General features: G+C 42.3%; 1 protein-coding gene across 2 annotated transcripts in view; it reads right to left on the bottom strand.

Annotated features, from left to right (window-relative positions):
- Nucleotides 1–2,996: 2,996 nt before the first annotated feature.
- The window catches only part of ldlrap1b (low density lipoprotein receptor adaptor protein 1b), a 30,672-nt gene continuing 8,329 nt past the window's right edge, over nt 2,997–25,339 (bottom strand). Inside the window, exons 2-9 of one of the 2 annotated variants that reach the window (XM_053335245.1) lie at nt 17,713–17,855; nt 16,811–16,923; nt 12,963–13,077; nt 12,107–12,179; nt 8,779–8,874; nt 6,617–6,750; nt 6,265–6,299; nt 2,997–3,840 (exon numbers count right to left, since the gene is read on the bottom strand). In XM_053335245.1, the coding sequence (XP_053191220.1) occupies nt 3,696–3,840; nt 6,265–6,299; nt 6,617–6,750; nt 8,779–8,874; nt 12,107–12,179; nt 12,963–13,077; nt 16,811–16,923; nt 17,713–17,855 (854 nt within the window). In that variant the 3' untranslated portion in view covers nt 2,997–3,695. The remainder of the gene's footprint in view (nt 3,841–6,264; nt 6,300–6,616; nt 6,751–8,778; nt 8,875–12,106; nt 12,180–12,962; nt 13,078–16,810; nt 16,924–17,712; nt 17,856–25,339) is intronic. The other variant, XM_053335247.1, reaches the window with a different exon arrangement.

Genomic DNA, 25,339 nt, shown 5'->3' with positions numbered 1-25,339 from the left:
AATTGCATAATATGGCCACTGATGATTTTTTGCAATAAACACTAACTTGTTTACATCCTGTTACAGCATCACTGATCAAAGACACAGATACAGTGATTACTTATTATTCATTGGTGATCTGGATATTTCCAAACAGGTCTTACCAGTAGACAGATTTCAACTCTGTCCCATTGTTCTCAGGAATAGCCAACCTTCTTTTGCAGGTTTGTTTTAAGGTGGAGAAAAAGGTTATATGATAGCGCCATCTTTCTGAGTTTTACAGTCTTGCAGGGTTTTTTTTATTACTTAGGTCATAGCTGTTTGTGTCTACATTTGTCCATTTTGACCTCTGCTTTGACCCCATTTTTATTACTCTAGTCTGGACAAAAAATCTGCACTTCAAGGCTGAAGTGAACAAGCTCAACATAAGGTATAGGGTGAAGGTGAAGGTTTAGAACAAGCCGAGGACAAGACAATTACTCTAAAACCTTTAGACTTCAATTGAACTTGGTTTAAAATGAGACTGTAAAACTGTAGATATAAACATAAATAATAACAGTGGCATTTCAAAACAATCACAATACACGAGAATTGTAAAAAACAGCTTCCTTGCTCACCTTACAGTGATAACTCAATATGCATAGGCCTATTCAAACATGGGGGGAAAATGATAACATGTGAACCACACACATCTCTCATTCAGAGAAATTTGTGAAGCTGTGCTATCAATCAAACTGCGTAAAGACAGTGAGTGGTTTTCTATAAACCAGTCTCACCAGGATGTGTTGGTATATGTCTAAGCTTGATAAAAGAGATTTCTGCACTCTTAGATCTATGCAGTATTTCAGTTTATTTTCAATCTATCAGATCTTCATCAGAGCATACACGATTAGTAGGCTATGTGGCCTTAAAAGTAAATAACTAACCACATGTATCTTAGTCAATTAGAAAACTAATGAATTCCCCAATCTTGCCACCAGATGGCAGTGCAGTACAACAGAGTGCTCAGACTGATTGCACAGATTAGATTCATACCTGATCATTTATAAATCAGACTGGTGACAGAAGACTCACACCAGTTTCCACCACTCCCAGTCCAGCTGTATGTCTGGGATTACTGGCCTGCAACAGAAAACAGACTTAACCATGAAAGTAATTCCAAATTAGGAACATGCACTGACCCCCCCAGAGACCACTACACAGTCTCTGCCTCACTTTAATTTCTACTACTCAGCCACTGATCCTCCAAATGAAAAACAACAACATGAAATTATGAACCTTTCATTAGGAAAATGTTTAGGAACAGTAATACAGAAATATTTGATGCAATATTAATGACAACTACATTAAGCCTACAAAGAGACCCTCTGGGCCAGATGTGGTGGGAAATGTGCTGAACTGTTTACAGGGCAGCTGCAGATTTCTGAATATGTGGCAAGAACAGATGATACAAAGGAAGAGAAATGTTTGTGTTCTTCAGTGAAACCAAACTGTAACATTTATTTAAGGGTAAAATCAGTGTTTCTTTTATTTTTGAAGTAGTTTGACTTGTATCAATATTACGTGTATATTTAGTGTTATGAAACACATCATACATGCAACCAAGTTATTTCCATTATCTTGAGCTTTTGTGGTCTATATTATGTAAGAAAATTGTAGAATCTGTTCATCACAATTTCCTAATACATAATTGTTGAGGTCTAATCTCAGCCATGGCTAGAGTCTCTTATGGTGTTTACAACATAAGGCTGCATCAACACACGATCTTGTACATCTTTTTTACTACCTTAAAATGGTTTCAGATGTGGTTTCATGTTTTGGAAGGATAAGCTAGCTCAGAGGTTATGATGTCAGTGTTGATTAGTCACTTCCTTTGGTCAAAGTATGTCAACACAAACACCCATTGAATTTGCTCTTGAAATGTAGGTTTACGGCGACCATGAGACCTTCTGTTCAACATCACGGCTAATTTTCCTCTTTTACGCAGGACATTTAATATCTAAAGAAGAAGAAGTTTGCTCAGGAGTCCTTACAAGCTTGAGCACTAACTGGATTCAGAGAGAGTTAAGAGTGATAACATGAAGCAGTTAGAGTTAGGTACACATGAGAGTCTGCAAAAATATCAAATAAAAGGATATCACCCATACACAAATGTACTTTTATTGAAATTTCTGTAAATTAATGAATTAAATTAAATTCATACATAAACAAAATGTCAAAAAAATAACACGAGGAAGAATCCCTGGAAAAAAAAAAAGAAAAAAAAAGAATAAACTAGCAAAGTCAATGCAATGATATAATTTAGCTTACAGTGGTAGAGTGCTGATAAAACACATTCACCCTGTTGGACTTCATGTTGTGTTTTACCGCATCGAATCACAGTGGATTAATGAGGCATGCTGATACAATCTGTAATGTTAAAGTGAAAATTAATCTCTTACAAATTGGGCTGAATGTACAAACAAATGTAATATACAGCTTCCCTTTCATATCATCTGAATCATCACATGTGCAGCTAATCAGTTGGAGAATATTGAGTTGACCTTTGTGCAGTGATTACATTACAGGTGACCTCCAGACCTCCCCTCCACTTTCCCCACCAAGACATGTTTGTGTGCCTGGATTAGCTTGATTAAAGTTATGCCGCTATCTAAAACATCAGAAAATCCTCCACTTGTTTAATCATCAAACGGGAGCACAATTAAAAAAGTTGAGTTAATCCACTGTGAATAAAAAGTTGTAAAAACACCACATGAAAAAATCCGAGGTGAAGAGTGAATCCAGGCACTGTAAATTAGTCGAAGTCATGAGTTTGATGCTTTTTGACATTAAATTCCCTTACATGAAATATGTGCTTTTAAAGATGGTTGAATGCTGAGTGCAAAAATAGATTTTGCATTACAAAAAAAATAGGATTGTCATTTTGTTCTCATCTATTTCTCTCTCACACACACGCACACACACACACACACGCACACGCACACACACACACATTCCTTTGACTAACACATACACGCTTTTTTTTTAAAGCTCTTGTTGCCCAACAGGAGGCTGAAGCCTTGAAGCACACAGGTAGTAACTTTATCATTTCTGACCAATATGAACACTGGTGTATTGGTGACCTTCACCAGTGACTTTTCCCTCTGATCCAGTTACATTTCTAAATCTCTAAGTAAATAAAACATGTGTCAGCACCCTTTGTTGACCTTTACCTCACAAAATAACTGTTCCAAACATAACAAGTCTTAGTTGTCACATCTCACTTTGTACATTTATATATTGTACATCCACACACACACACACACACACACACGCGCGCGCGCTTTAACGTAATGTACAAAAGCACATACCACAAACACATTACATACAGTGAATGGGTAAACAGACAGAAAAGGAAGTAATACACTGACTGTAACAAACATGAAATGACTGCATGTTTTCTTTGTAGAAAAGGGATAAATTGGTTTGTATTGCTTTGGCCTGTTCTGTGAGCAGCCTGCTCATGTTGTCCTTCTCTGGTCATGTGGATGCAGAAGCATCGGAGAGCCACGAGGCTGCACCACAGAGGACTTGGCAGCAGAGAGAAGGTGGGAAACCTTGCTGATGTAACAAATGTCTGTTTTGCCACTTCTCCAGTCTCCAACCATGTTTTATGTTTTACCCACAGTTTCTCCTCATCTTTCCCTGTTTTTCTCCTTCTTGGCGGAGGTTTCACATTAGAACCCAAAAGAGTCTTTTTGTGCGGGGAAGTCTGTGTCCTCTTGGTCCCATTTGCCTGGGGACAGGCACTCTTCAGTGTTCAAGTCCTGAGGGTTTACCCCAATGTCCAGGACCTGGGGGTTAGTGCGAGACTCAGCGAGTCTGGAGGAGTAGAGGAAGAGAGAGATTTAATCAGAAACTGCAAAAATGAAACCTGGAGAGTTATCAAGATACTGATGTTACAAATAGCAACTTATGACATTTCAAAATGCTGGATGGGACAATATTGGGACATATAAATTAGTTATAACAAAAATAATAATCTAGTGAATGTCTCATGACTGCCTGACATGAGACAGCTCTAATGAAATACAAACATGTTAGACCTACATGTACGTTTTGTCTTAGTGTGACATCTTTCATTCAGTGACATGACACTAAGAGTACGAGACTGATGACGTGTGAGCTGGAGAAACACAACATATTTGTGATGAAGACGTGGACACAGTGGCAGAGAAACGTGTGGTGAAACACAGGGATGGACTGAACTGTGGAATGGTAACAGGAGGGTTTTTTTTCCTGTCAACAAGTTGAATGAGGGTTCTGAGCTGTGTTGATGGCCTTGGAAGAGAATGCAAAAGAACTACATGTGTTTTAATTAATCTGGTCGAACATTGATATCCGGACAGATGAGCGGCCTTGAACAGTGGGGTGACTAAAAGGGGGAATGAGGTGGAAGTCACTAGGTCCAGTGAATGACAAGGTTACCTGAGTAGGATTCAAAGCTATCCAGACTGCGGCTGAGGGTGCAAAGGAAACATCACAATTAAACTGTGGTCTGATGTGCCTCACAACAAAGTGAATGGATTGACCTACACACACAGAGTTAACCACCATTTTTCCATCTCGCAAGACAGAAAACATATGCACACTATACTGGCTTTTTCTTATAATAATCAACTGGCACTTTAAAGGCTTTTTGTCTACAAAGTAAACCCACACATCACAACCAGCAGATGGCAGCACAGCCTCTCACAACAAAAAAGATCCCTGACAACTTATGAACAGATCTGCAGCTTCAATGGCGAGATACATGACCAAAAATGGCTCATCTGAGAGAATTGAAATGTTGCAAATTAAAAAGATAAGAAGGGATTTAACTTGTGAAAAGACTGTTTGATGCTCAGATTGAAAACTTTGGTGTGGCAGGAAGGGAATAGTATGATCTCCAGCATTTTTGGGGTTGAGGATGAGGCTGTAGTACTCTAATACTAATTTAGGTTACATCCTATGACCACTAATCTCTGCTGTTCATAGTGTTTTTATGTGAAATAATATGGTGGAGGAAATTACTCACAAAATATAGTGATCACAAGGTTGCTCAACTCAAAAACTCAAAACATTTAGGTTGCTCAACTCGGTTCTTACTTGTAACCGCACCCATGTGCAACACCAACAATCAAGTAGAGTGGAAAAAAATACTACCATTCAGCAACGTCCTCATTCACAGAACCATAAATTGTCTCTAATTTTTCCCTATGCTCTTATTCCAACATCTACCAGTGCAATCACCTTCTCCTAACGGACAAAGACTTTAACCTGGCCCTCGGGCCCCCCCTGAATATCCCTCAATTACTGAAATCTACATCTGGATACATCGATGCTTATGCTGGGAGCATCCTCATTAATCACAGAGTGGAAGATTAACGGTGTTGGGGTGTAATTACAGCGTGTGCAGACAAATAATCATCCGATAACGGGGGCGGTGGTGGTGGGGGGCTAAAATGGCCTCTTAGCGCTTGATTACGGAGACTGTGGAGCCCATTCTCCCTCTACTAAATAAAAGTGAGAATAAAGAGGGAGCCACTGTCAAATTAGCGGAGGGAATGAAAAGCGGAGCCAAAAGGAAATAAATGCACTAATAAAGGGTTGAGTGAGTCTTTACCGAGGCCTAAAACAAATAGCTGTAAACAGTTGCTCTGTCCAACCTGACAGCAGACCACCAAAGCTTATCAGAATGCTGCTGATGCTAACTAAATTGAAACATTAATCACAGACGACTCCGTCTCCATTCTGATTAGTTGTTGATGGCATAGATTGAGTTTAAGGTATTCCAATCAACACTGGCAGTGCACTCTCTTTTCAGCTTTGAACCAGAAAATCACAATACCTGAACTTCTTGCTTTTAATCTATCTCGATGCTTCTTTTAAATAGGCCATGAAATTATTCAAAAAGAGCAACAATAAAAAAAGATATGTGGTATAAATTCTACAGCAATGTGCTCCCCATTAAAAATCACAGGCTTCCTGACAGGGAGAGTTCATGAGAAACGGGTGTGAGGGCCTGAGTCGATGGTAAACAGAGCCTACGGAGGCAGCATGACTCAGGACAGGTGTCTGCTGCCAGGACCTGTAAACTGAGTCTGTCTCCTGTGTGCGAGAGTTCACCGGGGTGAGGCGAGCAGAGGCGGTGGCTTTACGAGAGCAGCTCAAACCGCAGGTGGCTATTTCAAGAGCGGCTTGTGTGGCTGTTTAGCCGGTACCGGGGATGCAAGGAAAAACCCCAAAACCTGCACTTCTTCTCACCTTGAGAAAGCCTCGTCCAGACCGTCCTCCAACTCCTGCCAGACAGAAACACAAGAGGAGGTTAAAGATAAAGTTAGGGTGAAAAAGTCAACAGTGCTTATTTATGCAAATGTTTTACTTGTGTGTCCATATTAACTCACTGCTTTTCTCTAACATGAAATGGTCTGAGCCCCACACCCTCTACAGCTATGTGACCAGTTGAGAATACCAGCTCTGTTCAATAGACTATTGTCTAACTCAGTGTAGCAGCAGCAGCAGCAGCAGCATGACTGTAGAATCTACAACAGGTACAGTCCATCGTATCGAGCCTGAACAGCTAAAACTCACTGACCAGCCCCGACTCTTGTCTTACCCATACAGTATTGTTGTTCTCTGTAGCGTGATTATGCACCATAAAGGGATCCGATTCGCTCTGCTTTGTTCCTGAGTGGACCAGCGCCATATTGGCCCCCTCTGCCAAATCCAGAAGCGTCCCTGTGGCTACCTCTGCAATACAGAAGATTTCAGAAAATTTACATATAAATGCGTGAAAATCTTCAAACCTTGATGCAAGTGTAAGAATACAGTCGTGGTGGAAGTCTTTACTACGTTTCCTTATCAAGTTTCTAATGCTCCTCATCGATGTGACCATCTGTGCATTGTCACTCTGTGATAAGTGAGCATGGAGTAACCCCCTGACTTGCACACCGAACCACGGTGACACCACTGATCTGTAATGAGATTGGCTTGTAATGGCCTCGCATGGTGATTAATGTGTGTCAATAATGTGTGTCAACCCTAATGTCTGTCTACTCTTTAAGCTAATGTTGCCCGTTGAGAAAAGGAAAAGCTCAGTGGCTTCTAGAAACTTAACTCTTCTGTGCTTGAAATTAATATCCTTAACTGAACTCGGCCATTTGCTCAAAACAGGGGCTCGCACACTGAGTCAGGCTATGACAGCGACTCCTTTCAAGCTTGCCCTCTCTGTCAACACTGGCTCAAAGGCATTTAGAGAATGCTCCCTTTATGAAGAAGGCAATATTGTGGGGCTGGGACTGTCATTCCAGGCTCATCTGAGGGTAATGCCTCCGAGTGTTGTTTGTTAAGGTGGAAGTGGGGCTGATATGTTGAACCCTGTAAGGAAGACGCTCCTAACAGTGAAGCAGCAGATATATTATGTAGCCACTGTAAGAAGCCTGGCGCCGGGAGAGAGTGGAAGGTATCATATCTCATGAATAAAGCTGACTCGGCTCTGATAACACCACTGATCCTGAGAGTCGCTGTGACTCAGTGGCGTGCCAATCGATCGGCCAAACTGAAGGGTACGTAACTGTAACCTTCTGATGCCTCTAAAGCTCTGCTGTCCCCAATCACCGCTTTAGGACGCAACCTCTGGCCGAAGAGAAAAAACACTCTGCCTGTTTCATAAGGCACTCTTCTACCGCGCATTACTCTGCTGTGCAATGATGCCAATTTGCGTTGCAGAAATCCAACCCGCTGGCAACCGAATGATCCACTGAATGGCCAGCGGGATAATGTTCGGGTCGAGCGCATGTCGTGCCTCTCTGTTGCCACGATTTGTTTCCAAGTCCTACTTTGTTGAGTCTTCTCACTGGGGATCATCCATAAAAACCCATGTCAGCCATAAAACGCAAAACATCCAGGGCCACAGCCCCAAATAAAGTGTCAGAACAGATTTAGAGAGATCTCTCCCTGGCTGGAGGCCACCTGGCCAGGGCAGAGGGGGGGAGGCGGTTTTTAGATGTTATTGGAATTGCAAAAACAAAACAATAACGAAAAAAGGCTAAGTCCGTCTATAACCGAAGCTTCTATTATCTAATGGATCAGGGAGAATGTGAACATTGGGTGTATTAAGCGTGACAGTGAAAAGGCAGAAGCACAAACACAGAAGAATGAGCCGTTCTGCCACAGGCTACAGGACGCTCCTCGTCTTCTTTTATATGTGTGGACAAAACACGGAGCTAATAATGCCTTGAGGTCATGCGCTACAAGTTAAGAAGACACAAATCGTATTTAAAGCCCTGGAATCTTAATAAATCTGATCGAACAATTAGGTCAGAGAAAACGTAGCCCTCTTTCCATGCTTTTTATAAAACAGGACTGACATTATGTTACCAGATTTGCACAAAACATTATTTGTTTGTTATATTTACCACGAACGGTTCTTTAATATCTGAAAATGTCATGGGGAATCTGTGAAGCGAGACTTGTTTTGCTTTTAATGGATCCACAACATGGTGAATTCGCTTTAATGCTTCCAAATTAAAAGAGAGCATCATCATTACCATTATCATCATACATAATTACCCCCCAAAAAAATGTCATTTGCTGTTCATTGTGATGATGCTACGGTGAAAACAATACCCGAGCAGACGCAAGATTGCTGTCAGCTGAACCGGAGCCTCGATATAGGCCAACCTTTGACAAGTGGCTGAGTACTCTTCCTTCCCCCGAGGCTACGACCGCTGTGACAGAAGAGAGAGAAAAGACGTGATGACGGGCGACGTGACTCACCTCCTCCCTTCAGGCTGGCAAGGCTGGCCGAGCTCTCTGACTGGGAGTTGCTGGCTCCTTCTCCGTCTGAACCCGACTTCACTCGCTTCTCTTTCTCTGAAGACGGGAGATTGAGGAGGAAGACAAAAAGAACAAAAAAAAAGAAAGAAGAGCTGTCAGTGACGACTCGCTGTGATTTAGAAACATGTAACCACGATGTGAGCGCAGGAGCTGTTCATTTATCTAACTGCTAAAAAAAAACCCACGTGTGTATTAAATGTCTCACTAACCAAGCATAAAATGTGTGTAAACAAATTAGCAGGACTTAATTGGCAGATAAGGTTAAAGCCATTACTCCAACCATCTGCCAGAAGAAAAAACCTTGAGGCCAGAGCTTCAAAAGATTATAGACACACTTGATATTTATATCTAAACGGTGAGTGTGTTTAAATAGACTGTGTCCAATGGATAATCATCTCTGCTCACTTGCCAAGAAGAAGGTTTACTACATAATGCAGGTCATCAAGTTTGATTGTATTTCCTGCACAATACTGCTCACATAAACCACTTTAAGTCTACACACACAAATGCTCATATAAACACCCATCTCTATCATCTAAAATAACTTCCTTTCCACTGATGCCGAGGTGACCTTAACCCTAACCTTGTGCTCAGAGATTAAATGGCTATTTCGATATCCGGCTAACAAAAAGTAGGTGTTTTTTAAAAATGTCATAACTATTTTCGGTGTGCAAAACAAAAAACATGCAATTTCCCATGAGCCCAGGTAGCTAAGCGATGGCAGTGTTACAAAAATTTCCCCTGGCACCTGCTTTCCCCCCCCCTTCCCTCACGGCCTTGCTTTTCACTCTGACTCGAGTATCTGCGAAACATGGAACCAGCTTAAAAAGATACGCCAGTTCAAAGCTGGTGATGGTGTTTAGAGTGAATATTCTACGAACACTGATCTCCTATAGAGAGAGAGAGAGAGAGAGAGAGAAAGAGAGAGAGAGATGTGGAGCTGTAATATACAGAGGAATGTGGGTCAGGAATGTGTGGTGGGCTGTGGAGAACTGCGGTGGGTGGTGGAGGAGAGTTTGTCTGCCTAGTTTGTTGCTCATTTCATACACAGACACCCCTCTCTTCCTGCCCTGATCCTCTGGGGTCTTGTAACTTTAATGAAACAGACTGGAAAGGATTTTTTTTCACCCCCCCCCGCCCCCCCACCACTTCTCTTCATTTTACTTTCTTCTTCAGCACCACAAGAGAAAACCACTACTCTTTTTGATAAAAAAAGGGGGGAAAAAAGATTCTCCTCTTCCCCTTGCTGCAACCCTCTACTAGCTCGGCATTGGTTCTCCTTTATCGGTGACACTGGAGTGAACTGGGAGAAAATAGCTCAGCAAATTAAACAGCTTACTAGGCCAGCCTCGGAGAAGAAGAAGAAGAAGAAGGGAAAAAAACTAAACGAGGCGAGGTGAAGATTGTGTGAGAATGTGTGATACATAAGAAAATAAAGACAGAAAGAGAGAAAGAGCGAGAAGGATGGGTGCGCTAATTTGCAGTTCTTAACATTCAATTCAGAAACACACACACACACACACACACACACACACACACACACACACACACAAATGAAGAGGCGTGAGGCATGGCCTTGATCTTGGAAAAAAAATACCCCCCTCTGTCTTTCTCCATTTCTTCATTTCTCCATGCACCCACATTAAAACATTCCTGAACACCACAGTAGAAGAAGAAGAAGAAGAAGACGGGGTAGAAATGTGGGGTGAATGAAAAAAAAAAAAGACGGCTGGAATTTTCATACAGTACGAGTGTGGGGTCTCTAAAGGGCTGAATAAATAAGCTCGCCTTCGAGTGAGACAGGATCAATGACACTGACACTGAATCTGTCATGGGGTTGAGCTCCCACTGACACACGCACACAATCGTTTGCCTTTCTCTCTCTCGACATCCCCGACACCCTCTCCCCGCCCCGCCTTTTCATGCTCTCTTGCCCCCTCTCTCTCGCTCTTCATCCCCCATCCCCATCCCCATCCCCCACCTTCACCGCTCTCCTCCTCTTCTTCTTCACCCGTCTCTCTTTATAATAAACAGAAGCGAGTGCTGGGATGGAGGGAGGAGGAGAGAGAAGAAGTAAATAACTCAACTAGATAGGGAGGGAGGGAGGAAGGGAGGAGGAGGGGTGGGGGGGTGGGGGGGATCAAGGTGCCAGGTGCAACACAAGACAGACAGCAACAATAGATAATCATTGGATTCAAATAGCAGCAACACACATGTAAAGATGAAGTGAAGAGAGAGAGAGAGAGAGAGAGGGAGAGGAGGGGGTGGGTGGGTGATGTAGAAGCCGATATTATGTGTCCTCACAACTGCTCATTTACGCTGGAGTCATACATGCAGTAAATTACACGCGTGTTCTGCTGAGCTGTACAAAAGGAACGAGCTGCTTGTGTGTGACACCGTCCTTACGCAGCACTTTGATCGCCCGCTGCGTCCACGGCCGAGCCTCAACACGCACCGCCCGCTTATCTCCTCAGTGTGCTCTACTATTAAGGGTGCTCGTAAATTCACAAGAGGCTGAACGCTTTACAAGTCAAGATATATTAAGAAAAAAAGAAAAAAAAAAAGAAAAAGATATATAAATAATAAAGAGGAGAAGCAACATTTTTATTTAGTGGGGCGCAGAGGGTGATAAAAATATATTGAGGGAAAATCCCAGTTCTCACACACGTCAGTTCTGTTCTCGCAGTAATGACTTACTCCCGTTCAGCCCACTTCTGCCTCAGGCTCACCTTAATTTCTCCCCCACTCCTCATCTGTCAATACCTAGATGAGTCTCACCAGTGACTAAGTTGCCTGTAATAAAGAGGCATCGCTAAACTAAAGCTGGTCTCCTCTGCTCCCTGGGCGGTGATTTCACAACTACAGGAAGAGACAGGTTCAATCAATTGAGACATTCCTCTGTCCAAGTGAGTGTGTGTGTGTGTGTGTGTGTGTGTGTGTGTGTGTGTGCACGTGCAAAAGAGAGAAAAGACAACAGTGACTGGCGACTCGAGCAGCCAGACAGATCTCCAGCATTTCACATGACCCCTGTAGTGGGGTGTCAAGGCCAAAACCAGGAAGACACAAGCAAATTTATGTTTCCACGTTGCCCGAGCAACCGCAGGATTAAAGTCATTGTTTGGCCGGCCCGTGCTAGAAAACGGATGTATACAGCAAGAGTGGAGAATACTGACAGTGGGGGAGGAGAGGGAAGAGGGGGAAGAGGGGGAAGAGGGGAACGTTTTCACTCATCCGTCACACTCCGGTTGTCGGGGGCGACCATGCGTACCTTCCTTGGCAGCCTGCCAGAATTCAAACGCCACTCTGAAAGCCTGAGCCACCGTTAGGGTTACCGCCTGCGCCTGTTTGGAGGGAGACAGATAGACACAGACAACATGGAGGGAGAGAGACACGGCCAAACATTAGATGAAGAACACTCATGTACGTTTCATCCAACAGGAAGGAAGCTCCAGGAACGTGAGGAGCTATAGAGCGCTATAAAAACAGGAACTGACCACTGACACAAGGAAGAGTTCCTCCACGGAAGGCTCAAGTGGAGGAATAGAAACCTGTAGTCTTCATGACATGTTGTTTACGTAACTGAGGAGGATACGTGGCCTTTTGGCCAGAGCTAAATTAGCGACGGGAAGGAAGAGGAGGGAGCGGCTCATTCGTTCAGCAAACCTCCAGGGATGGAGAGAATGTGAGAGAGGGATAACAGCCTTCCCCGCCCTTCATGCGCTCGAATCCTCGTCTTGCTCCTGACTTCATACTTGGACATTTGCATACAGTACATACCAGTCAAGTGTGATTAAAAGTAATTGTGAGGTTGTTCTGAGGTCTCTTTGCAATAGAGGATATCTGCATGAAGTACTTTCCACAGAAATCGCCGGGAGCAAAAGCTGCATCGGTTACCTGCATGCAGAACTCGGCTGTGTGCAGAATATGAAGTCATTTACTGCATTTATTCTTTAGTAACCAACAGCTTTCAGCTGGATTATGACATTAAAAAACATTTTCCTTTATATTTTTGATCCAATTTCTTTTAAACATTAGGTGAGTATGATGATAATTATATCATTGCACACCTTTGAGAGTAAACAGCCCACTCGTGCAGTGACACATAATTACACTCGTTTACTCACCATTTTTCTCTTAGTGCAGAGGAAGGCATGACACTCCAGAGTCTCGTTGTGTTGACTCTGGACGATGTAGGCAAACACTTTGTCGTGCATCTTGTCAGCCGTGCAATACGATATTCTGAAACACACACATAGAAACACACACACATACACTTTAATAAAAAAAATGTTTACATTTATTTACAGATCAAACGGGGTCATCATCTGCACTAAGCCCTTAAACTAATCCGGAAATCTAATTTAAACTCAATCTAGCACTTCTCTGAAGTGTAATAGAAAAAAAAAACCCACCAGCTGCATTTACAGTCATACTGTAGCTGTGAGCAGGTACGTGAATCAACACTGAACACGTGTGCATTGGACATCTGCGCTGTTTTAGTTCAAGTTGCTACATACACTCCCCAGCCATGTCCACCCCACCTGTTTAACGACTTTGACACACACAGAGTTTTAAATTATAGCTTTCAGATTGGGCCTGGCCGCTCTTGGGTACATGAAAAGGCTCCCACAGAGAGAGGTGAGTGCTCCTGGCTGTGTGGTGTGGGAGGTGATCTGCTGAGGAGGTGTGAAGCTGCACTGTTGCGTTCTTCTGTGCGGCATGTACCAGAGGTATCGGTCTCAGGTGCGGAGTGAGCTTCTAAATGATGCTCTGATGCTCCACAAATTGCTTCTCTCCACTGTTTGATCGTGATGCCATTAAGCCAAAGACCAAAGTGATGGATACGCCGGACAGTTGGGGAGGGAGACCCAAAACGATGGAGGGAGGCTATAATGAATGTCTGCCATCTGTCCTTCCTTTCTCCTTCGAGCATCGGCACTTTGCTCCGACTGTTAACTTCACTGTGGCATAGTCACACACTCGGTTAACTAAAGAGTAAAGTATATAAGGAGTGGACATGGTAAATCAATAAAAAATAAAAAGGGGGTTTAAGAATCACATCTGTGGTCTGAACAACACAACAGTGATTTACAGTGTGTTTGCAAGGGAGGGGGATTGGGTGTCTGGGCAGATCTGTTTCTTTTATTGGTCGTCCGTCTTCTTCCCAGATGTCTTGGGAAGAGAGCGAGCTACAACCAGCTGCTTTATGCCTGCAAACCATCTTGAGGTCACAGCTGGACTCACCTCACGCAGTCAGCCTTTTAATTGTTCTACTGTTTAATTCATGTTCTTCAAATGAGAGGGTTCACATTCAGAGCAGATTTTAAATAGAGAGGCAATGGAGAAAAGAGGGATTGCGTGCATTCAGTATTTTGTTTCAGAGCTGCAACGTTTGGTAAATTACTCTATTAGTCATTTATCTATTTGAGTCTGGTTGTAGCTTCTCTAATGTAGATATGTTGTGCTTTCTTTAATCTTCTTTTACAGTAAACTGAATATCTTTGAGGTTGTGGACTGTTGGTTGGGAGAAAGCAAACCATTTCAGGATGTCAATTTGAGCTTTAGGAAACAAGGATTAACATTTTTCACCTTTTTCGAACATTCTTAACCAAGCCATTAATCTATTAATGAAGAAGTCAGTAATTTCCCACAAAAGAAAAATGAGTTATTTTTCAAGCAAAAACAGTATCTAGTTCCAACTTCTTACCTACATGTAAAGATTTGGACTGTTCCTCAGACAAAACAAGCTATTTGAACACTATAATTGTCATTTTTCCCCTGTTTCTGACACTTTACATTTCAAATTACCAAATGAATCAATGGTGAAAATAATTATTAATAGGATCCCTAACTGTCAGTGAATCCCATTTGCACAGGAAATACTACAGACGATGTTGATGTCAGTTCGGTGTGCACTTACAGCTAAGTAATTTAAGCACCATATTGATTCAATTTGATCTCAGTCTAAGACAGCGATGTCGGTCATTCTGTCTCACCCTTCCTTCCTGGGACTGAAGTGTGAAATGTTACTCGGGTTCAGTCTAAAAACAGCCCAGTGATGTAGAGACCAGGTTTAATATAGAGAGAAATGAGAAATTAACTTCCATCCTGGTGAAATAAAATGCAAAACTGGGAAGAGAAGAAAGCTATAAGACTGAAACTTTGCTGTAAAATATAATTTCATCCCAAGGTGACACTGGAAATCTAGAAATGATGTTGGTGTCAATCGAACGGGCCCAGGCTAACATCAGAAAGCTGTCAGCAATTGAGATTTTGTCATCTGTAAGATTTTGGAAGAAATGATTCAACACAGGGTTATCCATGCTTGAAAAAACTAGAAATATCACCTCAGGGTTGTATACCTCTGCCAGCAAGTCAAGTTGCAATTTACATCCATGTCTGTCCAGACTCATAATAATATAGTTATGAAGACTTAAAAAAAAACAAAGAGCTTTTACTTTGTGTTGATTTAAGCAGCGCTTGTGGAAAAAAGCAGTAGTGTTTCCCCAGAAAGAAGACTACATTTCCCATGAGCACCACCACCTTGTGTCCTAACGATCTTGATGTGGCTAGAACATGCATTTGTTTTGGGGCTTTTTTCTTTTTTTATACACAGCTGTTTGCATAGCGATGAGGTTATGTATCTGGTTAGGACTGTGTAAGATGAATAATTGTAATATGATGATGGTGAAACAAAGTCAATTTTACTTTAGTATCATTCATAAATCTCAATTACATCCCAGGCTGCATTCACACTAAACCCAGCAAATGCAGCAGCTTCCTGCAGGGTCATGTGGAGGTGTTCATTTGTGGTTTGCAACATCACTGCCGTGGAACAATTGGAAAATATTGTTTTATTTATCCGATTCCCTCATTTCTTCTTGCTACACAGTCACTCTCTCTCTTTATTCAGTCTCCAGCTCACTTGACAGCCACTGTTTTCTCTCTGGCCACCTTCACTTTCTCTTTCTCTTTCTCTTTCTCTCTCGTCTTTTTCAAAATGAGTCAGGAACAGTGTTTTTGCAGAACATTGCGGTGTCACAGTGACGTTGACCTTTTGGAAATAAAGGCCATCACTTTATCATTTTCTGTCTAACTCTCAAAGTGACCTTGAACATTGACTATTAAAAGTTCATCCAAGTGGACATTTGTGCCAAATATTTTTAAAAATTCCCTCAAAGTGTTCCGTGAAATACTGCGTTCACAAGAATGGAACGTACAGATGGACGTATGAACAACACGAAAACATAATGCCTCTGGCCACAGCTGTCACCGGGGCGGAGGCATAAAAATGATGGCAAGACCCATCTCTTCTTGATATGTAGACTCATAAATGTGGAATTTTTGGGAAGAGTGATTCAAGCTTGGCTCAGAAGCTCAAAGCCAATTGAAGGTTTGGCAGCTTTAAGCATGCAGGCTGCAGCAGGCAAGGGGTTTTGTGAGATCTGTAGGCATTTATTATTAGAGATTATTATGGTGTGTGATTGGGAACAGTTTCTGTTTCAATTGGGGAAAACAGCAGTTAAGGTTGAGGTTAGAGTTACGCATGTGGTTGTTATGGTTAGAGTTAGGGTGACTCTCCAGGAAATTAATGCAAGTGTATGTAATGCCCCCAAACATGACACGTGTGTGTGTGTGTGTGTGTGTGTGTCAGACAGTCAGTCACACCTGAGGTATTAGCTCAGACATACGGCTGTTACAGAGTTCCACAGAGACATGAGATTGATGAGACATACTGCTGATAGACTCTCCCCTCTCTCTCTTTCTCTCTCGCTCTCTCTCTCTCTCTCTCACTCTCACACACACAAACACTTCACGCCTCCTCAGAGCACCACACCTCCTAACACTCACATCCATCTGGTGATGAATGAGAGCGAGATCCCGTATAACAACTTTTGTTTTATTGCGGGTGATAAGGACACGCTTGGGGTGATAGTGCAGAACGTGTGAGTAGAGGAGAGGAGTGGCTGACCTGTATATGGAGATGTTTTCTATCAGCTGGTTGGAGGCACTGTCGTAAAGGATGATTCCGCGAGGGGACACCGTTAACGTGACTTTCTGGAGTTTTTTCCCGCTAGCTTTGGCCTGAGAAGAAAAGGGGGAGAGAAAGAAAAAAAGAGAACAAGAAAGGAGGGTGTGGACAAAAGAGAAGAACCTTTAACCAAAAAAATTACAGAGCACACAAACAAATTTGAACAGGCATGTGTGTGTGTGTGTGAGTCACAACCACAACCTGACAAAATATTAGTATAACAGATTACACTATATGACAGGTCCCATTCAGCAGCCCAGCATTCATTTTAGCGGGTCAACAAGGGCAGCGAGCAGATTAGGCCCAATCAGAGCCTCCCTCTACATATATCATCGAGCCCTTAGTCCCACCATTCTGCCGCTGCTAACTTCATTATCCACTGAGCTGCCAGATCCAATAACATTAAGCCTTCTCTACCACGATAAAGCTGGCTGAGCCTTTATACAGAGGCAACACTGTCCAAACTAATTGCATCCTCCTCCTAAATGTCAACCGGGGCCTCGGGGTAGGAGGGGAGAAGTAGGCAGCCAACCAGCCACTTTTCACCGAGGTGTCAGTCAGGTCAAGAGCAAGAGGAAACTCCTGGATGTCTGTGGTTTTCAAGTGGTGGAGTTGATGGTGTGGAAAAGATATTATAGGTGCTTGACAGAAACTCATTTTCTGAAACAGTGCTGCGTTGACAAGAAATTCAGAGTATTTTGTGTTCAGGCAACACCAAGACTTATGTGTGTGTGTGTGTGTGTGTGTGTGTGTGTGTGTGTGTGTGTGTGTGTGTGTGTGTGTGTGTGTGTGTGTGTCTTGGCTCGCTGCAAGAGCATAAGTGTGTGTGTTTTTTCTCTCACCGTGGCCACTATCCTCTTGACAGCCGCCGCGGACAGCTCCTCTCCTTTGGGCTGCTCCACCATGGTGACACCCAAGTACTTGAGCTGGAACACCATCCCCTCCAGAAGGGTCTCCCTCGTGTCCGTCCAATTCTCCGGAAGCTCTGCAGATGAGAGACACGCAGCGGTGACACTTCTGATCATGACATACTTGCTGCTCGTAGTGTAAGATGGGCTGACAGATACTCTGGTAGACATGCGTCAATACAACACAGCTGTGGCGGTTTGACAGCATTACACAACTGACCTGATTTGATAAAGAGCTACAGGTGCTTATTTGCCTTTAAACCACAAGTCTTTTTTTTTTGTTGTGACCATTTTCATTGAGTTATGTCATGTTATACAGTATTCAGTACATTTTATTATGATGTATTCTAATAAAATTCTAGGTTTTAAATATGCAGTTGTTGTGTACTTCTGCTTTAACAATGTTTGGCTTCCCAGCATAGGGTCAGTAAGTTTCCTCTTATCATATCATACACATCACTAGACCGTCCCCATTTCCTGTTTCCACTTGTAAGTTATGAAAACATTAAGTGAGCTCAACATTGACTATTTTCCTCACTTGTAAACCCTTACTTTCCTCTCATGTATCACTCTATGTTGTAATCAAACATAAATGCCATAAAACCAAAGTTAAGAGAATTGAAAGTTTAAAAACTCGCCAGGAATCTGATAATCCTGCACTGAAGTCATTCATAAAAATCTCCTCCAGCATACGACACAATAACATCCAGTACACAGTACATTTTGTTTTTAGAATTTAACAGAGTCTGCGTTTTTCTTTTTCGTCAGGGGGATTGCTGGGTGAGCTGCTTTATATTATATCACTGTGAAGATAGCCGGGGGTGCATGGTCACAGGACTGCGCCACAGAGCCTTAAAGAGCAGCGGAGCAGAGAAAAGAACAACTTGTGTGGACTGGCAGGCTTCTTAATATGCGTGTTCGAATTAAAGCTGTGAGCTGTGATGAAAGGGGGCTCTTGCACATTGCATGCAACAGAGGAAGTGCCAGCCGTGGTATCGCTACTAGAGGTCTACAGCTCTGAATTTTCAGGTTTAAGAGACAGTGTGCAAACATTATTTCCTGTGTGCATGTGGTGCTGGAGATGACATGATGGAAGTTGTTTACACATTTGATGAACTATGTGCCACTTAGTAATACTATGGGCGATAGTAGTAGTGATGCAACAATACATTTAACAACTGGCATGGATATACATTTACATGACTATAGGACATTGCATGTAGGAGATTACTATCACCTCTTATGTCTACTACGTGGTGCTAGAAAACATACTAATGATGTTGCTGTAGATCATCTGTAGATTGATCTGAATTCAGTGTAAAACTGGATGATGTTTGTCACACACACAAATAACTAACTATGACTTCAGGACTGGACTCTTAGATTGGACAATGTGAAGTCAAGTTACAACGGCCTCCTCTTGCACAGCCAAACATGCAAATGTTCAGCATCGCCATGGCAACACCGTTCCATGAAAACTCAAGAGCTCCACAATATAATGTTGTGAAGGTCTTAAGACTTGCTTCAACCAAATCTGAGATGGATCTGGTTGACCTGCTCTGCATGAGATCGCATTGAGCTGTAACTATCACGTCACTTCCTGAGAGCTGCCTTGTCAGTTGGAGACACGCAACCATGGTAACTGCCAACCATAAATTCTGAACTAATTTTATAAATATATTTAGCCAAGGGAAGTGACACCTCACTTGAAGTGTTATTGACGTTACGCCATTTTCTGTTTTTTCTGTTTTGTTGTTGTCATAGTCACTGTTGCATTGCATTGTGGGATATTTATGCTGGCGTAGTGTCCAGTGCTTCAATACCATAATATTCCCTCAGAAACAGTATGCACTTCATGTACTATTGGTTTCATACTAAGGGTTTGGACATACTAATAAAATCTCACACACTGTTTCAGCTTACTAAATAGCATGTTTGAGAGTTTCGGACGCAGCTAGTGACTCAACATTGACATGTAGATAGATCTTATCGAGCATGGATCATTTGGGCTCGATTGGACATGTACATTCTGGTTACAACAACTTCCCATTTTAAAGGTGAAACAAATAAATAATAAAATAAATTAGGCTGACAATCGATACTAGTTCTTCAATCTACCGGCAGCTTTCAGACAACGGTGACCAAACTTAATTAGGAACTAGCTGCAAATCTCTTCTTTTCCATGAAGCCAAAGCAGCAACACAATTTCATAAAGGAAGTTCACACCATCAACACTCCCACATTTGTTTCAACAATAAAAAATGCTAACGTCTCTAAGAAGCTCATAAAAGCTTTATGGACATGCTGCTATGTGGTTAGAGAGTGAGTGAAGGCAGAGGGATCCATTTGTCTCCTAAAAGGCCCATCATAAAACATCATCAATATCACCCCTCCTCCCTCCTGGGTGGTCTTAATGGCACCCAGGATCTTCAGTGTGCTCTAACTAGAAGTGATGTTGTCTAAGGAGATGTGCAGCCAGTTATGAACAGTAAAAGACTTAGCGCACATGCTCTCCAACACTCATGGGTCTCAAAATGCTAGAATAAACAAATATACTAGAGATGGATACGATTACTTGACATGACATTTAGCCAGTACAAACAAAACATTTAAAATCTGTCAACTCAGACGTTGGGAAAGTGTGATGTATGTTTTTTGTCTGATTTCTGATATTTTATTGACCAAACAGAGTAAGAAAATAATCTACTGATTAATCTATGATGGATTTTCTGTGCTGGCACTTAAATAAAAGGTTTAAGTTCATGAACACTATCTTTTGGCTTAAGAACCAATCATTAAGGACACATATACCACTTGGGGACAGCGGCAGACTCCAACCTATAATGTTAATTTCTTCTTCTGCCAAACCGAGTCCACCCTGAGTGCTTGTGGAGAATGATTTTAATGGTCTAAATACAGCTCTTACCAAAACCCATATTTAAGTAATGGGTGAGGCTGACAGTGAACACCCACTCTGAGGTCGAGGTCTTCGAGCTCCTAAGTGTGGGGAACAGATCAGGCTATCGTCCTCTGCTGATCCTATAGTTACATTAGTGCCTGGATAAGTAGCACCCTCACTGTAATAGAATCTGTGGTGAGGAATCACCAGATGCTATTGGTGACCTAAATCAACTTACCATGTGGTCCATGTGGACTATAAATGACCATTATGAGGTGTAACATTTGCAGACAGAACACGAATGTGATGAGGAACAATGCGGTTATCAGCTGCTGTGACACTTCTAACCTTTAGTGTGTTCACAAAAGCAACAGTGGATGCTCATTCTGAAGATTTGCAGTGTTTATAAAAGGCAACGCCGCTGACAGGTCTGCTGCACTGAATTCTAACAATCTGTCAGATGTGCTTTGATGATGCTCTGAGTGATTCGAGGCTTAGAAGAGATGTCATTCACACAATACATGCAGCGGTAGCAGCGGCTTGTGTTGGTCCAGCAGTGATTTTAGAAGCCAGACCCCGTGCTTCAACTGCCCATACTAATGCTCGCTTGCTTGGGGTCTCTGGGGATGTGTTGCAGTTCAACCTGACTGCAGGGTTTCAGGAATCCCCCCCCCCCCCCATCCCCCATCCCAATAGACCCTAAAAAGGAGGTTACTGTGAGACTGGACTACACACGATGGAAAATATTTAGTCCAGCCTGAAAACCAAATGCACAGATGAATATTCAAGCAGTGAGAAAAAAAAGAAAACAGTCCATGGCCTCGCTGTAGTAGCAGATTTCTTTAAAAAAAAGAAGAAAAACCACGATGGCGGTTCAGACGAGCAGCTCATGAACCACATCTATTTTTAGATTTGGTGCATATACCCTGCTTTGTATAGACTAATTATCTATTTTCATAACGGTCACATTTGCATTCATACAACCAAGCAAACCAACCCCCCCGCCCGCACCACCAGCACCACCACCAGCCCCCCTCCATGGCAGCTCTGTGCAGCTGGGGTGCTGATTAGAGCGAACTTCAAAGGCTCCTCGGCTACGCTGGAGCGCTGGCTGGTCAGTGAGTGCTGCTCGCCTGGGTGGCACTGCCTGTAAATAAGCCAGAGAGAGCAGGCAATGGAGCACTGATGTTTGCTGAGTGCAAGAGGATAAGAAGGGGAGGGGGGGGGGGAAGTAGGGGGGCAGGTAGAGGGATGCAGCTGCTGCCAACATCAGTAACCAAAAACACTGTGGTTGTTTAATTAGCCAATCATCTTCAAAGAATAGTGTGGGATAATGAAGCAGCGGGGTTCACTCGGTCTTGTTCTGGCTCCTGCTCTGCAAGTCTTTGCAAGGCCTGGGTGCCTGAACGCTGATGCTCTGGAAAACTTTTTACAGCTCTCACTTTACTCTGGCTCACATGAACGGTCATATAAATATCGACCGCGCTACAACAAGAGAGGCTCATGCCAGAGGAGGGGAATTTTGTAGAGGAAGAGTAGCAGAAACAAAAAACAGAGGAGAAACAAATAGATGCTGGTTGACTGCCAAATGATATGGGGAAATAATCACTCCCAGCATCTGTCAACCTTGGGTCATCTCCCAGATTAGGCTCGATAGGGGGTCTTCTAAATAAAGCATTCATTATAGTGATGTGCTTTAACAGGGGTGAGAATGACTTTTAATCTGTTGCAGGGAAAAACATACTTCTCTTTGGGTAACCTTTGACATTTAAGAATATTCATGAAAATATATTCATGTGCAATATTCACACAGCTGGAGGACTTAAAGACGATGACTTCATGAGATACACTAAGCTTTTCTCCATCATTGTTCTTGTTTGTACAACCTTGTGCAACTTTATCAGTCACAGCCCAAGAAACTGTTCCACAGAGTATAGTAAGGTCCAAATGACCCCAAGTGTTCCTGCTCCACCCGTGTTGTGGAGGAGGTTTTGGGAGTTTGAACTTGGGTGTGATGGTGGAGAATCTGAGAATCTATCCCCAAAATTAAGTTTTGATATCCTTTCTGAGGGAGAAGTTCCACATTTATACATCTATTCATTTATTTTATGTTAGTAATTTCACAAAAAAAATTTACTACATCAACATAAAAATATATTAAGAGATCTCAAACAGGAAATCTATATTTTCTATGTTAAATTAGTTTAGTTTAAGGCCCATAAGTTTTATTGGACAATTATGTTTTTGATTTTATTGGAGATTGTTTACAGTTACGTTGAATGTGACTGGAGCCAGGCCCAGCTGGTGATGTCAGCAGTAACGTTGCTGTGCCAAGAGAAAACAGAGTGTACTACTTCCTCCCCTCCCAAAGTTCAACATGCCAAGTCTTTTAACTCCAAAGCATGCGAGTCCAAACTTGGCGTACTCTGTACTGAGTGAGGCCTGAAGTCTACAGTTGCTCAAATCACAAGACTAATAATTTGACCTGGTGGAGAAAAGGTCTCACTTTATTTTGTACTGCCCAATATTACATACAGGGTCTCAGTGGGATTCCTGACCCTGCTCATGCTCTGAGGACAGGCTCCACAAAATCACAATGGGAAAAACTAGAGAGAGAGAGGATATGGTAACTGAACAACATTTTTTATTGCTCCAATAAATTGTTTTATATCATCACCCACTCTAAGAATAAGAAATTATAGGAAGTCTGCAACCTTCTGGAACTATTTTTTTCCTCACACTCTTCAGAAAAAACGGTTCTAACTACCTTTTTTTTGAAATGATGTTGTGCAAGTACACGTAACTATCTGTAATTACACATTACAACATGTGATGCTTAGTATGCGCCGGTATAACAGTTAGAGTCACAGTTTGCTGTACTTAAAAACCCCCAACAAAACAAAACCCCGTTGGCAGCCGCTCACTGAAGCGGAATCGGCCTGTAATCACACAGCCAGTGTCGAGTCCACTCTATCAGTCACATGGAAACGTCCTCCCATCCCCTGTGTCTCCTCCTGCTTCAGACAAGTCTCAACACTGTGCAAGAGGGGGAACAAAGAAAATACAAACTGATACTTCCTCACTCTGCAGTTCACCTCATCTGAACTGGTACAAGTCTATAAATCTAAAACCTCTATATCATTCTATATGTAGGCAGGTTTAATACAGGAACGCCTGACTTTGGGATTGCATGTTCTTGTAAATAAGTGTGATAACGGGTCACTAAAAAAAAAAAGGCTTCTGCACGAAACAATTTGTGAGTGTATTTTAGACTGGATGAGAACGTTAGAATTTGTTAAAAAACACAAATCAAGTTCCTAAAAACATGTGGTCTGTGTGTCAGCACATCGCTATTTCATGAGCATTTCAAAGTGAAAAGAAACTGTCGAAAACTGTAAGAATTATTCAAGACTGGGCGTACACTGGGGCTGCAGAGGATCACAAAACTCAGCGCTTCAGATCATATCGCAGTCTTGAGTCACAGCTCGGATCATTTATGGATCAAAAAACAAACGAGGGGGAAGGGAAAGAAATATAACTTTCCATTTTATTGTGTAAAACACTTAAAGCGAGGAACATTTGCAGTCTTGTCCAATGTTTAAATACAATCTTAAAATATATCAAATATTCAATGCTCGGTTGTTACACATTTTTGCTCTAGTAGATACTACAATCTGCTGATAAATGCTGTTAACTGCCCTAAAACTTTATTCATTTTTCATTCATTCTTATTCATATTCATTTTTATTTTAAATAAGTGTACTGCAGAGAGTGCAGATCTACCTCAGCAAAAGAAACAGTGCAGACAATAATATTACTGATAAATACAAAATTAAAATTCAGCAATGTTGTGTCTCACTTGTTATTTTCAAATTGTTGCATTTTATCAGATGCAAGAACAAACTAACCAAAAGAATTTGTATATGTCGACCACTACTCAGGAATTATAAAAACAAGGGGATTTAGGAGCTGGGCTTGGGCAGCATTAGAGTATGAGAAGGGTGGAGGACTGAGGGGCGGTGGCAGGTATTTCGGTCAAAGCCGCAAAGAGGAAATGAAACAGGTGATTTGGACAAGGGAGGGTCAGAGAGGATCGCTATCACAGCCCCTGTCAACAGCCAGTGACAGTGACAGTAATGAGGAGAGAAAATCTGCTCCTCCTGGCCTTAACACAAGACAACAGACAGACAGATGGAGGGATGGATGGATAAAGGGAGGGAGAAAAGATGAACAGAGGCATGGAGACATTCATAAATGAAGACCAAGCGGATAAAGAAAGGGAAATAGGAAGTGAGGTGATGCAAATGAAGGCAGCTAGTCAAAATTCACATACCCTTCCCTTCACACAAAGAAAAGTAATGGACAATTAAGGGGATGCAACAGTTTAATCACCGTGGAAACAGCAGGAGAGCAGCGCTGTGCTGTGAGTGCAGGCTAAATAATGTAGTTAATACTCTGGGGCTGGCAGAGAGGCAGAGAGGGAGAGACACACGCAGAGATAGGGGCATAAAAGAAACACAAATCACCATAGTGGCATCCTGACAACTTAGCTGTTGTATCAGTTCGATCTGGTTTGCTTTCAGCCAACACTAACAACGTTTCTCTGCTGGAAAATGGATAAAAATGTTTACCACAATACAATATACGATAGACCAGCAGACA

Source organism: Scomber japonicus, chromosome 16 (genome assembly GCF_027409825.1).
Source record: "Scomber japonicus isolate fScoJap1 chromosome 16, fScoJap1.pri, whole genome shotgun sequence".
Lineage (NCBI taxonomy): Eukaryota > Metazoa > Chordata > Actinopteri > Scombriformes > Scombridae > Scomber > Scomber japonicus.
The sequence above is the reverse complement of the archived record's forward strand: the minus strand, read 5'-3'. Positions and strand labels throughout refer to the sequence as shown.